Below are 14,819 nucleotides of genomic sequence, written 5' to 3'. Positions count from 1 at the left end.
GTAATCGCCCAAAGGGATCCAGCCTAAAACTCACCGCTCCCTCCGCCCGCACGACGGAGTCTCTCATTTCTGAGAATCTCCTATTAGAAGAAGAGCAAGACATTGGGTGTCTCTGTAATTCCAAGACTGCCAAGTTTTATTCGTGCTAATATTGAAACCCGGCTTCCGCTCTTCTTAATCAGAGAGATACCTATTCCGTTAGGCGTGTACAAATTCTTTCTAAAAACAGACATCCAACAAAATATGACCGGGTTTTGTTTTGGGGGTTTTTTAAATGCCGATCGCCCCGCCGCTCGTCTCCCCCCCCCACCGCCCTCTTTCCCCGCCGTCCCTCTTTTGGCGAGAGATAACAGTCTCCCTTGCTCGGGGCTTTTGTGTCGAGTGGTGATTTCATCAAATGTCCACTCAGCTTTGGCACGTCTGGGTGTCAAGATGTCTCTTGTTTCGCCTGGAACACCCCTTTCCACAAAACTACGTCTGTCTCGGAAAATATACAACCTATCAAGCTCCAAGTTGGGGCTACCGGAGAGAAAGAGAGATACAATATACCCTGAGAAGGAAACATGTATCGCTTTTGTCTGGTTATAATTTTTCCTCCCGGTTTGCGGGATGAAGTCTCAAGAGTAACAACTGCGAGGAGACAAGAGGGAGCAGGCAGGGCTCCCTTCCACCGAAGGGCCACGACGACCGGTTTGATCCGAAGTGGCATCTATTCAAATCCGGCATGTATTTAACCATCGTGTCCCCCCATCATTATTATTTTTTAATCAGCCCTTTCCATTAAAAGCAGAACGCGGGGTGAAAAATACCATATAGCGAGAAGATCAATCCCTTGCTCTAACCGTCTGAGCTCTGAAAAGTCTTATTCCATCTAAGCTGGAAGAACAGTCTGAAAACCAGGAAGCTTGAAAGACCCATTCACGAGAAAAGAATGGAAAGCCTTGCCCGGGCTCTTCCCTCTCTCGACCCCTAACCTGGTCAGGCGGGAATCTGTCCCCCACTGGACGCGGTGGGGCTTCCGGGGGCTCGTGTGTCGCGCTTTGAAAGGTTGTTGACAAACCCAGCAAAGCGATCTGCAGTCAACAATCGGCCCCGTCTTTTCTGGCCAAATTAACATGCTGCAAGAAAGGGGAGGGGGAAAAAAACCCAAGCTAAAGAAAGCAGCTCTCTGGCTTGTAATGCCACGTGTGGCAAACTTGTGTGGTGCTTCTCTGGCTCCATCCATCTCTTGCGTTTGAACACTGGAGTCAATAGCTCACAAGTCCAAATGAACTCCGGTGTTATCCTACCCTCTCCTCAACCCCACACCTCCTCTCTCTCTCTCTCTCTCTCTCTCTCTCTCTCTCCTCCCCTCTTCAGCCCTCAATCTCTCTATTCGAAAACAAAACAAAAACACATTTCCTTGCTTACATTGACTTGCATCGGTTTTTGCAGCCTCATTAAATCTATTCGAAGACAAAAGGATAAAAAGCTTGGGAGGTGGGGGGGGGAGAGAAGAGAAAGAGAATCCGGAGGGGGAGGGGAGGGTAAGAGCAAATAAAGAAAACAAATAAAGCCCTTTAACTAGATCTTCACATAAATGTCACAGTTTCTCAGCCTTTTACGATTTGCCTGCTTAGCATAAAAACACTTAAGGACAAGATTGAAGGCTTCGCGTGATATCTGGACAGAAGTCAAACAAATCCATTGCAAACAGACCCCCTCATCCCCCTTTAAAGGGAAAAGGGGGGTGGGAGACAAGTGCTCTCCCAAATAATACTAAAGAAAGTGCCTTTCATTGTAATTCATAGACTTGTTCCAAATGCCAAGAGAGAAAGGAGAAGAATGGGCGGCCCGTCTAAAGGCGCAGATGCCCCAGCGCAGGGGAGGAGGGGGCGATGGAAGTGGGGGGCGGAGGGAGGAAAGGGAGCTCCACTCCCATTATTGTGGAGTTAAACAGTGGAAGGGAGGGTTAACCTAATCCATCAAATTGTCTGGAAATTGTGAGGAAAATTCAAAAACCATATGGTCTCCAAGCGGTTCGGTCCTTTTCGCGACGGAGGCGCACGCTTGTTTCAGCATGGCGAGCCGCAGGAGGCAGAGCATGCTCCATTGTCGCTTGTCACTTCACAGAAGAGGCCTCATTTGTCCCCAGTTTTCATGCTTTACGCTAAAAATTACAACGCCATCCATTTTCAAAGAGGAGAAAGATTGATTTCGCCTCGGAGAAACTGGCCCCCCAAAAACGCTCTTCTCAATCCCCTCCCCTCCAAGCCACGCTGTCCCCCCTCTCGTCGCCGGAACCCAGTTCCTTCTCCCAACCCCACCTCCCCCCCACTCTTTTAACTAGGCCACTATGTACACCAGATTTGTGCTTCTCACATAAATTTTACCAAGAATAGGGAAACACCACGTTGGTGGATCAAAAAGGCAGGGCGCGGTATTTGGGGGGGGGGGGGAAGGGAGATACACGTTTAGAAAGACATAAAGGGGGAGCTGTAAATTAAATTAGCATTTAGATAGTAAAGAAAGCAAAATTTACCTGAAGGGTTTTTGTTTGTTTGTTTTTGTTTTGGCAGCTCTGCAGGGGGAAAAAATTAACCCCCGTTTTCTCTTTAATCCCCCGTTTCCCCTTGCAGTCCCCGCCCGCGCCCCCTTAAAACAAGCGATTCTAACATGTTACTTTAATTGTCTTTATGAATACTGGACGATTCCGCCATGATTTGGACGATTATTGTGTTTGTTTGTTTTTTAATGTTGTTAGATGCAAACTGAGGGAAGGGTTCTTATCTATGTGTGCTACGTATGAAATGCGTATATATGCAAAACACGGATGTATTGCTGCTTAACCGTGTTTTCTGTATGGGCTATATTTTGGAATGGAAATGTATGGTGTATGTGTGGAGACACACACACACACACACACACACACACACACACGGCTTTATAAGCCATTATTTTTATGTCCACGGATGCTTCTGGATTTGGTGACTTACATGCCTCACCAGCCTTATTACTTTAGGATAACGCTCCCACCCAAAAAAGAAATACAGTTTCAGTTCTACGTAGATTTCTACGCGTAGCTTGTATGAAATGCAGATTTCCTGCTGTCAGTTCAGCCACCCCAAAATACTGGCAACTTGGTGACACCCAAAGCTGAAACACATTTGTATCACTCCCCAAAGTGACGAAAGGAACATTTTTTATATATAACAACGGATAAACGGGATATCTAAAGACTTTCATTCCCAAAGAAAACCTTAAAAAGTGTATATTAAAATTGTAAAGCTTTTATTGTGTCGGAAAAAGACTTGTCTGTACAACTCTAAGAGACAAGATATAAAGCAACACCGTCCCTGTTGTAACTTAAATAAGCAGGCCTTTAAAAAATTATTTTTACAGATCAAAGAAAAACATTTCAAACCTGTACATTTGTATTTATAGCGTTAATATTCCCATCTGTTGATGGCTGGATCTGTTCTTCATTATTGTTGATATTATCATTTTGAGCAGCGGTATTAGTCTTATTATTTCGGTAGCATGCAAAAGAATTCTAAAAAAGAGTAAAAAATAAGTCTAGATTCTTTTCTTAAAACTACCTTCATATAAAAATACGAAAGGTAGCTTTCTTTTTCCTTTTTAATAAAAGCACAACAATAGCAGTAAATGGTAAAAATAGCTTTTAATTGGTAAAACGAGGCAGAAATCTCATTGGAGACCGAGTCCTAGGCGCTGGGGGTGGGAAAGAAAGTATATATTTTAAACTTGCAATAGAACCCAAACCCCCACGATATCCCAGAAAAAAATAATAATAATTGAGAATTAAACAACCAAACAAAAAAGCCAAAGAAAAGGGGGTGGGGAAGAATCGTGCATATAGGGAGCATGCGAGCAAAGGGAACTACGGTTTAACTTAATTCTCACATAAAGTGGATTTTGAAAACCTTTCAAAACAACCGTCTAACCAAGCATCAAAGAGGTGGCATTTACTCCAAGGTTAAGAGTCCTTTTATAAACAACAAAAAAGTATATCGTTATTATTATTCTTTTTTTAAAAAAGGCAAACCCTCAAAAAAAGAAAATACCCAATAGATATGCTTAAATATTTATACAGAAGCTATCCATAATTGCACCGTTCCAAAAAAAAGGAAAAGAAAAAGGGATAGCTACCTGGTTTGGCAGCCGTTGGGATATTGTTTCCTACTTTAATAATAATAATTAACAATAATTTTGATTCTTTTATATTGCTTATTGCTTTTGTTGAAAAGAAACCGCCTTTACTGAGTCGCCAAGGAAGCTGATTTGCAGTTCCCCCTAAAGTCCGGCGTGGGTTTTGTTTTTGTTGTTTTTTTTTTTGTTCTGTTCTGTTTATTATTTTTTTATCCCCGGGTGATGAGGAGGGCGCAGGAGCGGACACTTTCTCTCCTTGTGTCTTGGTGGAAGGGAGCGCGAGGAGGAGGAAGGCGGGGAGGAAGAGATTTGTCAATTTCTTCGTTTGTTTTTGTTTGCGGGGCAAGAGAAGGGCGGGAGAGAAGAGGGGGAGGAGGAGGAGAAGAGGAAGAAGAAGAAGCAACCACCACCACCCCTCAGTCATCCACGTCAATTTCCACGTCTTCGTCTTCCGAGCAGTCCTTGCTGCTGCCCGGCTGGTCCGTGAGCGGAGAGCCGGGGGAGAGCTGGAGGTGGCTGTTGCTGCCTTCCAGTCCATGCTTGGGGAGGGCAGGCGAAAGGGAGCGCGACTTCGCTCTCCCTTCGGGGGTCGACTCCAGCTCGGCAATGGCTACCAGATCCACCTGGGTGCTGGGTCCCAGTTTCTTGGCAGACTCCACGTCTGCTTTCATCTCTTCCAGGTCCCGCTTGAGCTTGGCCCTGCGATTCTGAAACCACGTTATCACCTGCGCATTGGTCAAGCCCAGCTGCTGCGCTATCTGGTCTCGGTCCGCGGGGGACAAGTATTTCTGGTACAAAAAACGCTTTTCCAGTTCGTAGATCTGGTGGTTTGTAAAGGCCGTCCTAGACTTCCTCCTTTTCTTGGGGGTTTGCCTCTGGCCAAATATAGTCATCCCATCCCTTCCTGAAAATAGGCAGAATAAGGCTTTTCAGTCTCACGCTCACCCCCCACACAGGCAGCCCAACGAGACTTATCCAGTCTCTCTGTCTCTCTCTTGCTCTTTCCCAGGCCACAAAGCAATAGGAAGCCATCCGGCACCCCCAAAAACACCAGCAGGCCCCTCTTGCCATCTTCCTCCTTCCCTCTCCTTACTCTGGGGGTTCCCTTAACTGCATTGGAAGAAGGGAATTTAAAAGCAAAACAAACCACCGATTCAGCCAGGACGACTCTCGAATCCCAGCCCAGAAGAAGGAAAGTAGGCCTCTACTATTCGCCCCCAACATCTTAATGGCCAAGGGGACTTGATGGAGGCCGGAGGGAAGAAGGATAATTTGGGCGGGCGGGCGGGTGGAAGGGGGAGCCGAAACCGACTGGGTGCACAAACCAGGCTGCAGTAGTCACACCGATTTCACGCGTGGGCTGCCTCCTCTCTAAAGACATAGTTTGCGCCTGGGGGAGGGGGGAGGGCAAGAAACGCAGAGCGTTTGCGGGATTCCTCTCAAAACGGCCCGGCGTGGCTGTAGGGGCCAGAGATGGGGTTGCCCCTTCTTGTCCAGACCAGAACCTGCATCTGTGGTCCTCCCTAAGCCCTCGCCGCGCCTCCATCCTCAAAGCGCCAAGTTCTCCGCCGATGCTCTCCACAAACGCGCCACCATCTCTCTCCCCTCGCAACACCCCCCCACACCCCCAGCTAGAAGGTAGGCAGGGAAAGGGGGCAGGCAGCGAGCCCCTGATCAGCCCGAGCTGCGTGCGGCGGGTCTTACCTTCGGCGGCTTGCAGGACGCTGACTTCGAGCCCCTTGAAGGTCTTGCTAGCCAGCTCCTCGAGGGCGCACAGAGGCGACGTTTGCGAGAGCAGCGCCCGACTGGAAAGCGGCAGGGCGGCCGGAGGGTGCTTCTCGGCGGCCGAGAGCAGGTGGGCAGTCCCGCAGATGGTGTAACTTCTCCGCACCGAGGGCTTGTTGAGGATGTCCTCGATGCTGAAGGGCGTCAGGGGCTTGTTGGAGTTGGCCGGCGGAGGCAAGTGGTCCAGCGGGCTTCTCCGGCGCTCCTCCACCGAGGCGGCTTTGCCGTCGTCTTTGGAAGTCATGCTTGGCGGGCGTCGGGGATTCCGGCTCCTTCCCCACCGCAGCACCCCCTGTGCCCCCTTCCTACTCTCTCTCTCGCTCGCTCGCTCTTTGCCTGAAATGACCTCCCTCGCTTTTCTGCAGTCGCCAACGCAGAGCAACCGAAAAGGAGGCGGGGAGCAAAAAAAAGAAACCGAGGGAAAAAATTAAAACAGAACAGCCCCCCTCCAAAAAGACTCCCCAAAACTTCAGGTCCTCAACTCCACCAGCAGGCAGGTCTGCTGGCCCTGGAGAGAGAAGAGGGAGGACGGGGCCAAGGAGGGCGGTGGGAAGCCGTCCTTGGACGGCCAGGCAGGGTCCGCAGTCCTGGCTGGGAAAGAGGTGGCCGAGGCGCTCCTGTCCCACTTTATTTCTCTCGCCTCTCGCTTCTCTTCCCAGCTGCTATTTTAGGAGACACCCCCCAAATCGTCCCAGATCTGTCTTTCGCCCCCCCAGCTCGCCCTCTTCCCCCAGCGAAATCCGGAGGGGGGGCTCCTCCAGAGCGAGGGGAGAGCGAGAGGCGCCGGAGAGCCTCTTTTCCTCGGGCTGGGGGGAGAAAAAAAGACGGCGAGAGGCAGAGGCGAGGTAATTGACTCTTGCTAACAAGTTATTGTTGATTGGGAGGCGATCCCTTCGCCTCAATGACACTTTTCGCCCCCTCTCGCTCTGCCTGTCTCTTTCTAGCTCCCTCTCTCAAGTCTGGCCAATGCAGGCTCTTGCAACTTGGTTAGGCCATTAATTGGGAGGCGGATGGTAGGTGGAGCCCACTTGAATTATAATGTCGAAATACACTTGTCATATTCTGTCCCCACTATTTGCTTGGACGTATGTATTTTAAAATTACATTACAGCCAGGCTTTATTGCATCAGGATAATACAGTGTGCTTGGAGGAAAAATTAAATAACCCTCCAAAATCCCATCAATAGTTCCTTTCCAGATTCCCCCCTCCCGACTTCGATTATGATTATGATTAATATTTTTTTCTTTTTTCTTTTTTAAATATTATTTCTAACCAGAGGCAGAAGGAACGAACAGATCACCAGGTAAGGGAAATCTTTCGTTCAAAAGCTTATTCTAATCTTTTCTGTGTGTTTTTTTCGCTTTCCCCCCTCCCCTCCCCCCCCAAATAATATGTACTTTATTTTTCGAAGTTGTAATTCCGTACCTTTAATTCGGAATTTAAATGGTTGTGGCTGATGTCTTAAAAAATAAATAAATACCCGTCTGGTTAGCAGGCGGCAAAGACCTACGACATAAACTTTTTGTACTGCTTTTCCTTTCCTTTCAGCATGCTTTGGAAGAAATAATTATTATGTGTTATCTATTTATCTACAGGGGGACGCAAAGCGTCTCTGCCTTTGCGTGCGCTGTTGTACTAATTCTGTAACCATTTATGTCAGGTTATTGTTTTTCTAAAAAAATAAAATAAAGAAAATATTGACATATTGTTTGATGTATTGGTGTAGGACTTTCACCTTGATCCAAGTAACATGGCGACCTCCTGCCTTTGAGATCAGGATAACCAAATACGCAGTAGCTGTTGTTAGTTCCTGCTGAGACTAGTTTCTTTCCAGTATTTGTAATATGGGTGATCTCATTGGGCTCAAGCATATTATTATTATTATTATTATTATTATTATTATTATTATTATTATTATATCATCATCATCATCATCATCATCATCATCATCATCACCATCATCTCTACATGTCAAAGAAGGTGGTGCGATCACAGAGCTGTGCATAGACTTTCGGTAAATATATCATCGCTGGTAATACCTAGAGGACAGCAGAGGGAGAGCGAACGAGAGCGCTCAGTCCCCCTATAGTTCTAGCTAAATCCTTCTCTGCTATAATTCAAGTGCAAAGGGCCACCAAAGACGGAAGGGATATATTTCATTTCCCTTAAAAACTCCAGATGATTCTGACAAGGAGGGTTCCCCACCCTCTCTTTTCTCCTCCCCACTTTCCCTACACCAGCCTCGTATGGCTTCACTCAAAAGCTGAGCAGAAATACGGCTCTTTGGTGGTGACGGTGCTGAAAGGCTTGGGGACCCGCGAGGTGGAGGCTTTTCTTACCCTCTCCTCCCCCCGCCCCAGAAAGGCTCCCCGAGTGACTGGGAGCAGGGCAGAGGGTCGCCGAGAATCTTTGAGGATCCTTGCCCTTGAGGAGGGTTTTTTTGTTTTAACCAGGGGGTGGTGGTAGTGGCGGATAAAGAAGAAACCATTTTGGTTCTCCCTTTGGAACGAGATGAAAATATGATTACAGCATCACGTTTCCGGTTATGATGAGGATATTATTCGGCAGGCGATCTTGCAACATCCCCGTGCCCTTTATGAGATCTGTAGAGAGAAGCGAGCCCTTTTCAAGAGGGGGGAACGAGGGAAAGGAAGGCGGGGTGGGGGGTGGAGAGAGAGATGTAGCCTTCCGAAGGCCCTTTGTTTATAAACAGAGGAACCCTCCAGTTATTTCGGTGGAAACCAGTTACATAAACTAGGATCCTGATCCCTCCCTCCTTCTCACGCGCCCCTCCTCTGAAATCAGTGTAGCCAGGCTGGCTCTGGGCTCGGTTAAAGTCAAGTGTTGTTGTTGGTGATGATGCTGTGGAAATAGAGACGGGATGAGCCGGTGGAATAGAGACCCCGCGAACTGGGGACGTGACTCTTCCGCCTGCATTTCCAGCGCTAGGAGCCTTTCCACAAATGATTACCTGGGATCACCGTGCCTCCCCTCCCACTGCCTCGCCCCCCCCCATATTCCTCTCCTAGGCTCCAGTGAGAGGAAATAAACCGTTCCCCAATCCCCTCCCCTCTTATTTATTATCTGTCCCCGAAACTTCATGTCTGTAAAGCTAAAATCCCATAAATCTCTCCGACGCCTCCCGTTACCAACACGAGCAAAAACCAGAGGCACCATATTTTAACGCCGCCGCTCCTATGGAGAAGGGAGTTCGGATCCCCGCTCTGTAGTCAACCACCGAAAGAGCAAATATTTAACTACTCCTATAAACCACGGTATCGTTCCAGGGGGAACAAAGAAACTGAACAAACAAACACAAAATAAAAGAGGGTGTGAGAGAGGAAACAACCCGCGTTTGCGGTGAAATCCAAAGGCTCGCGGGTAGAAAGAAGCGGATTAGTTTGCTTCGTTTAACCTCGCAAACAGAGCGGTTACAAAAGCGACGAAAACGAGACCGTTATTCGTCGCCGGGGTTGGGCTAGATGATCCTTTGGGTTCCCTTCCAGCTCTACAGATCTATGCTCCTGTAGCTCGTTCCTGGCTGTGGACGAAGGTGCGGGAGTGTGTCGGGGACTCTGGGTACGAAACATGCCGCTGCCGTTATTCTGGATTAAGTATCGCGGTGTGAAGAGGGCCGTCTTAGATCCGTGGGTAGTTCCCCCGCCCTGCGCATATAGACAGGATATGGGAAGGGGGGATTTAATGTCTTTTTCCACTTCCCAACCTGAGCACTCAGGTCTTCTTTCAGACTACAGGGGAACCTCTGGAGACGGGGGACAGGCTCGCCTCACCCCCACCTTGACTCCCATCCAGAGGCGCCTCCGTTTGTTTGTCCTCTGCGCGCGGATGCTGGCAACAAACACCGAGAGAAAGTCAAAGGGCTTCTCTCCTTAAAGCGCCCTCCTTCCCCCTCTTTTTTTTATTGCTCTCTGGGAGTCTCTTTATGCAGTGACCTATTTTTAAAGGCCTATATTGGGTTATTCATCATATCAAATACTGCGAGGAGATTAGGGGAGGGGAGAAATTACCCTGAATCTAAATCGTTAGGTTCCTTGCCTTGGCTTTGCCGAGAGGGGTGGTTTCCTTTCTTTTGGCTTCCTGCTTTGATAAATGATTGGAGTCTCTCCATCACGAGACACACACACAGAGAGAGGAGCAGTAGCTCGTTGTAATCAATGGCAGTTTCCTTTGGAACAAGTGTGCTTTGACACAGAGGTTCAGCGGGCATCTTTGAGCAGATCAAGAGATGCCTGCCGAGATTTGATCGGCCTGAGAGCTTTGAGGTAGGATGCCTCGGAAGCTCGGTTTTAAACCGAGACAACAATGGTGGGGTGTCGGGTGAGGTACACCCATAACACGTCGGTCCAGGCTTGTGTTCTCTCTCGGTGTGGACTGGAGTCTCTTTGGGTTGGGTAATGTATACTGAGCGCGCTGCAGCTCACCCCAATTCAGAAGAAGAGGGCGTCGGGGGAGGCCTGTCCCTCCCAAGACAAGCCGAGAAGCTGTCGAGGAGACTCACATCCTCCCTCCCCCCCCCTGCAACTTAGAGGCGGCTGGGGCTGGTGCTGCGCCTTAATCACATCAGCTCAGTGGGCTAGAGACCTTTCACAACAGACGTATCTAAGCAATTTACTTAAACTTAAGCGTGCTTAGGATCAGATCGGCCATTTGGCTTTGTCCCCTGCGTTTGAAATAAATAGATCAACTTTTTCTACACGCGCCTCTGAGGAACCCTTGGATACTGGTGGCCTGCCCTTAAAAGAAAACGACCCAGATAAATGAAAAAGAAAGCAAACAAACGAATGCATACCATTTCACTCACACAGACCCTTAAAAGATTTGCACACGTGTTTAGAATATTGCTTAATAAGCGTGCTTGCGTTTCATTCTCGCGAGTCCTCTTTGCAAGGGCTCGCCACAGCCCGCCCATGCGCGCGAAATGTGCGCACCGGTGAAGTCGACTTGGAATAAGATTGAAAAGAGCAGTCACACGAAATAAAGTAGGTCCCGACTCTCCTCTCCCGGTGGATCATCTCCACTGTTATCTGGGCAAGCACTATTGACTACGTCACTGTATCAACGCCCTGCTATTAGCCGAGCAAGGCACGGAATTAAAAAAATTCCCTCCCTTTAAAGTTCTGGAATTGTTTGGACTATACCCCCCCCTCCCTTTACTCGTTTCCCAGCTCCATAGTTGCCTTGAACCATGGTCAACATGGTTAAGAAGGGACCTATCTGGAGAAATAGGGTGGGTGAAGATGATGATGATGATGATAGGAGCCTTGGTTGAGCAAACCAAAGGCCTAGATACTCCAGCATCCGGTCAGCCAGGTCCCTACTCAGAGCTTAAGTTTGAATACTGGCGATGTTGGGAGTTCCGGGAAAAGAAGAACACATGCTGACCACTTCCGTCATTTATTTTAACTCTTTTATGTCTGAAGGGTGTGTGTGTATGAGGAGGGTGGGGATCGAGATCTTGCTGGGGCTAAGGAATCTCCTGTGTTCTTACAGGAGTTTCTTTTTGCTGGGAGGCGAGACTGGTGCGTCCTGCAAAGAGAAGTGGTTGAAATGGGATGGGTGGGCTCTCTGGAGTTGCTCCAGACTCCGGGTGCCCCGAGGTTTTTTTCAAAAGCCTTTGCGAACACAACGTTCACGTTTGATCTTTTAATCCGGAGTTCATTAATTCGAAGTAAAGGCAAGTGAGTGATCCAGAAACTACAGATGGGGATTTGAAACTACAGATGGGGATTTGGAAGTGTAAGAACGAGCTCTGAAAGTGTCGGAAGGGCCAGAGGTTGATTTAATGTTTAGTATCTTCCAACGCAACCTTCAATAATGCCAGCATCTGCATTTGTGCTTGCAAGCGATTGTGGTATAGACAGAATATTGTTGTTTTTAGCATGTGTTATGCTTAGAACTAAGCAAAAGAGAAACACGAACAGCTAGATTCTAAAGGGATTGTGCATCAGAATTGAGGTAGTTTGTTCTGGAGTTTTCCGGAAAGTGGAATCAGTTGTATAAAAAGGAGGGGTGGTGTACTTAAAGAGGATTTTAATGAAACTTACTTTTAAGTAAGTATATTGGGACTGGGATGAATTTATAGATAGTTTTGTACTATTAAATTACTGATTCTAAACAAATATCACTAAAGCACCTTGGAAATGAGCTAGCCTATGGCTACAATCTGCATCCCATTGAAGCCAATGGTAAAATATCCATTGATTGTAAAGTCCTGGATTGTAGTAACTGCCTCAGGGACACTATTTAAAGAGGATATCGTATGCATACATACTTGAGAGAAAACTTTGTAAACTCAGTGGGAATGTGTTTACAACCATACCAAGAACAATGTCTTGGAGATAACTTCTATTGAAATCAATAGGACTTCAAAATAAATACTTATCATGGAATTAGAGGTGCCAATTCTCTTCCTTCCTCTTTAAGCCAAAGACAAAATTCCAGTGAATAATGGATCAGAACTTCAATACTTTCTTGCAGTACTGACCATTAAAGATAAGAGAGTGGAAACCAGCCAACAGGAATCAAGAACAGCAGAATCAATTGGGTGCAAAATAGGTGTCCAAAAAGCTGGGATCTCAAGGCATTTCGAGCATATGGGGTGGGGGGGGGGCGTTGAGTCAAGGAAACCCAAGAAGCATATTGTGTGTTGGCCAGGGAATGTTTTATTTCTCTGTTCCATCATCACTTTTGTAGGACTGCACCTTGAAATCCAGGATGTAATGGCCTGAGTATCTTTCTATCTGACTTTCCTGGTCCTGATGTGGAAGGAAGCTCTTCTTGTTTCTAGCAGTTTCATTTTGCTGGGGGGTTGATGGTTGAAATGCTAATGCTAATGCTAATGCTAATAATAATAATAATAATAATAATACCCCACTTCTCTGACTGGGTTGCCCTAGTCCAGGCTTCCTCAAACTCAGCCATACAGATGTTTTTGGCCTAAAACTCCTATGATCCCTAGCTAGCAGGGCCAGTGGTCAGGGATGATGAGGGCTGTAGTCTCAAAACATCTGGAGGGCCGAGTTTGAGGAAGCCTGCCTTTGCCACTCTGGGCGGCTCCCAACAAATATAAAAGCATAATAACACATCAAACATTAAAAGCTTCCCTATATAGGGTTGCCTTCAGATGTCTTCTAACGTTGTATAGTTATTTATCTCCTTGACATCTGATGGCAGGGCATTTTACAGGGTGGGTGCCACCAGCAAGAAGACCCTCTGCCTGGTTCCCCGTAACATCATTTTTCTTAGAGACAATGGTGCAGTTATGCAATTTTGGACTATAGACTGAATGGTCATAAATGCTATCATCTCTTTAGATCATAGTAAATATGCAAGTCCCTCCAACTCATTCTGCTGGTTTGCATCCTTGACTTTTGCCCACAAAGTTCTTTTCTGACTGCACCAGGGCCTACAGCAAGGCTGGGGGAACCGGTAGCCCTCCAGAAGCTTCAGGGCTGCAAGTCTCACTGTCCCTGACCACTGGCCATGCTGGCTGGGGTTGATGAGAGTTCAACAACAGCTGGAGGATCACAGATTCCCCAGCCCTGGCCTAGAGGTCAACTTACCACAAATGACAGGTCAAGGTCACAACCACCAAGAATCAGAAGCGCCCTGCACGTAACACTCCACTGACCTCAATGAGTTGTGACAATAATGAGTGTGCTGTCCATGATATCCCATCCCAAAGAAGGTTTACATCTGTGTATAACTTTTGAGATCAGATCACTCTTTATGGTACAGAGAAAGTGAGATAAACCCCAAGAAAGCAGGACAAAGCAGCTGAAAAGTGGGAGGAAAACTGAGGCTAGGTGGGAGGGAAGAACAAGCCATGTTCCCAACAGACAAACACATTACTTACAAACACATTTAAAAATGTGTTCTTTAAATACATGGTGTGTCCTGAGCAGTTTCCAGTAGGCACTTGGAATTTGGATGGATTCAGTTCCATTTTTAAATGCCATTCCAAATTGCTGATTTTCAGATACCCCTCTAATGACGTCAGGTATAAGAAGAGTAAGTCTTTGATGGCATTGATACCAAATGGGTTGGAGATACCATGGTCCTCTCTGGACTGGCTAAGGTTCACCAAGCCCTACTGGGTAGTTTAAAATACCTGGATCCAAATCTCAGTTCTCCTCCATTGACTTCAATGGGACATGCTCAGATTAAATGTATGAATTTCCTTTGTAACTGGACCATAGATTAGGTTGACAACTATAAGTCATCTGAATTTAAGGAGCCTGAGGAACTGACTTCTCCCCCACTCACTGCCTTCTTCTGCAGAACAGATTATTTTTCTTGAACTGAAGCTAACAAGCAGTTAGCCCTCCAAGTTATGTTTGTTTTGCTTTGTATTCCCAAGGTCTTTCTCTTGAAGGGAGTCAATGACATGTTATTTCAGCTCTTAGTAACCATGCAAGAACCCGGACTGGGTTGGAGCGGGAAGGAGGAAGAAAGATTGCATTTATTTTCAAAGGTGTGACAAAATTTTACCTTGATCTTCCTCATCTCCGATCCTGGGCCACTGTCTGTCACTTCATGTAGCCAGGAGGCTAAGTTAATGTTGTGGGCTGTCTGCCTGGACGTTGCATCTCGTTCCGTTGTATTTCAGGACTGATAAAGGGACACTTCGTCTTGGCTGACCTCTGCTAACTTTTGTCCAGGGAAGTGCCACCTGTCACAGAAATATAATTAAAGTCGAAGGCATAAATCATCCAAGTGTTGATCACCAAAGTGACTGCGTACAAGTGACACCTCCTTTTCCCGGCATAGCTGATCCCTGCCTGTCTCTCAGTTAGTTATGTCTGCCTCGTTGAGTCACCCAAACATGTTTTGACTTCTCCTGAGGACAGCACGGAGACAAGCG

General features: G+C 47.1%; 1 protein-coding gene and 1 long non-coding RNA gene across 2 annotated transcripts in view; one reads left to right on the top strand and one right to left on the bottom strand.

Annotated features, from left to right (window-relative positions):
- Nucleotides 1-4,324: 4,324 nt before the first annotated feature.
- LBX1 (ladybird homeobox 1) lies at nt 4,325-14,603 on the bottom strand. The gene is made up of 3 exons (XM_082223462.1): nt 14,447-14,603; nt 5,854-6,293; nt 4,325-5,053 (listed from the first exon to the last, which is right to left on the bottom strand). Exons 2-3 carry the CDS (start codon nt 6,176-6,178, stop codon nt 4,566-4,568), a joined length of 813 nt encoding a protein of 270 aa, XP_082079588.1. The 5' UTR covers nt 6,179-6,293; nt 14,447-14,603; the 3' UTR covers nt 4,325-4,565.
- The window catches only part of LOC309532785, a 64,615-nt gene continuing 56,911 nt past the window's right edge, over nt 7,116-14,819 (top strand). The window contains exon 1 of the long non-coding RNA XR_014220017.1: nt 7,116-7,238. This is a non-coding gene — a long non-coding RNA (uncharacterized lncRNA). The remainder of the gene's footprint in view (nt 7,239-14,819) is intronic.

The sequence above is a fragment of the Podarcis vaucheri genome (genome assembly GCF_965113315.1).
Source record: "Podarcis vaucheri genome assembly, chromosome: 5".
Taxonomy (NCBI): Eukaryota; Metazoa; Chordata; class Lepidosauria; order Squamata; family Lacertidae; genus Podarcis; species Podarcis vaucheri.
Note: the sequence above shows the minus strand (reverse complement) of the source record. Positions and strands in the feature narration are given on the sequence as shown.

What these genes read in the sequence shown, in the direction of transcription:
- LBX1 (XM_082223462.1), bottom strand. Translation starts at nt 6,178, where the DNA reads ATGACTTCCAAAGACGACGGCAAAGCCGCCTCGGTGGAGGAGCGCCGG. An exon ending in CGTCCTGCAAGCCGCCGAAG is followed by an intron (nt 5,054 to 5,853) that starts GTAAGACCCGCC and finishes GCCTATTTTCAG; the next exon opens with GAAGGGATGGGATGACTATA.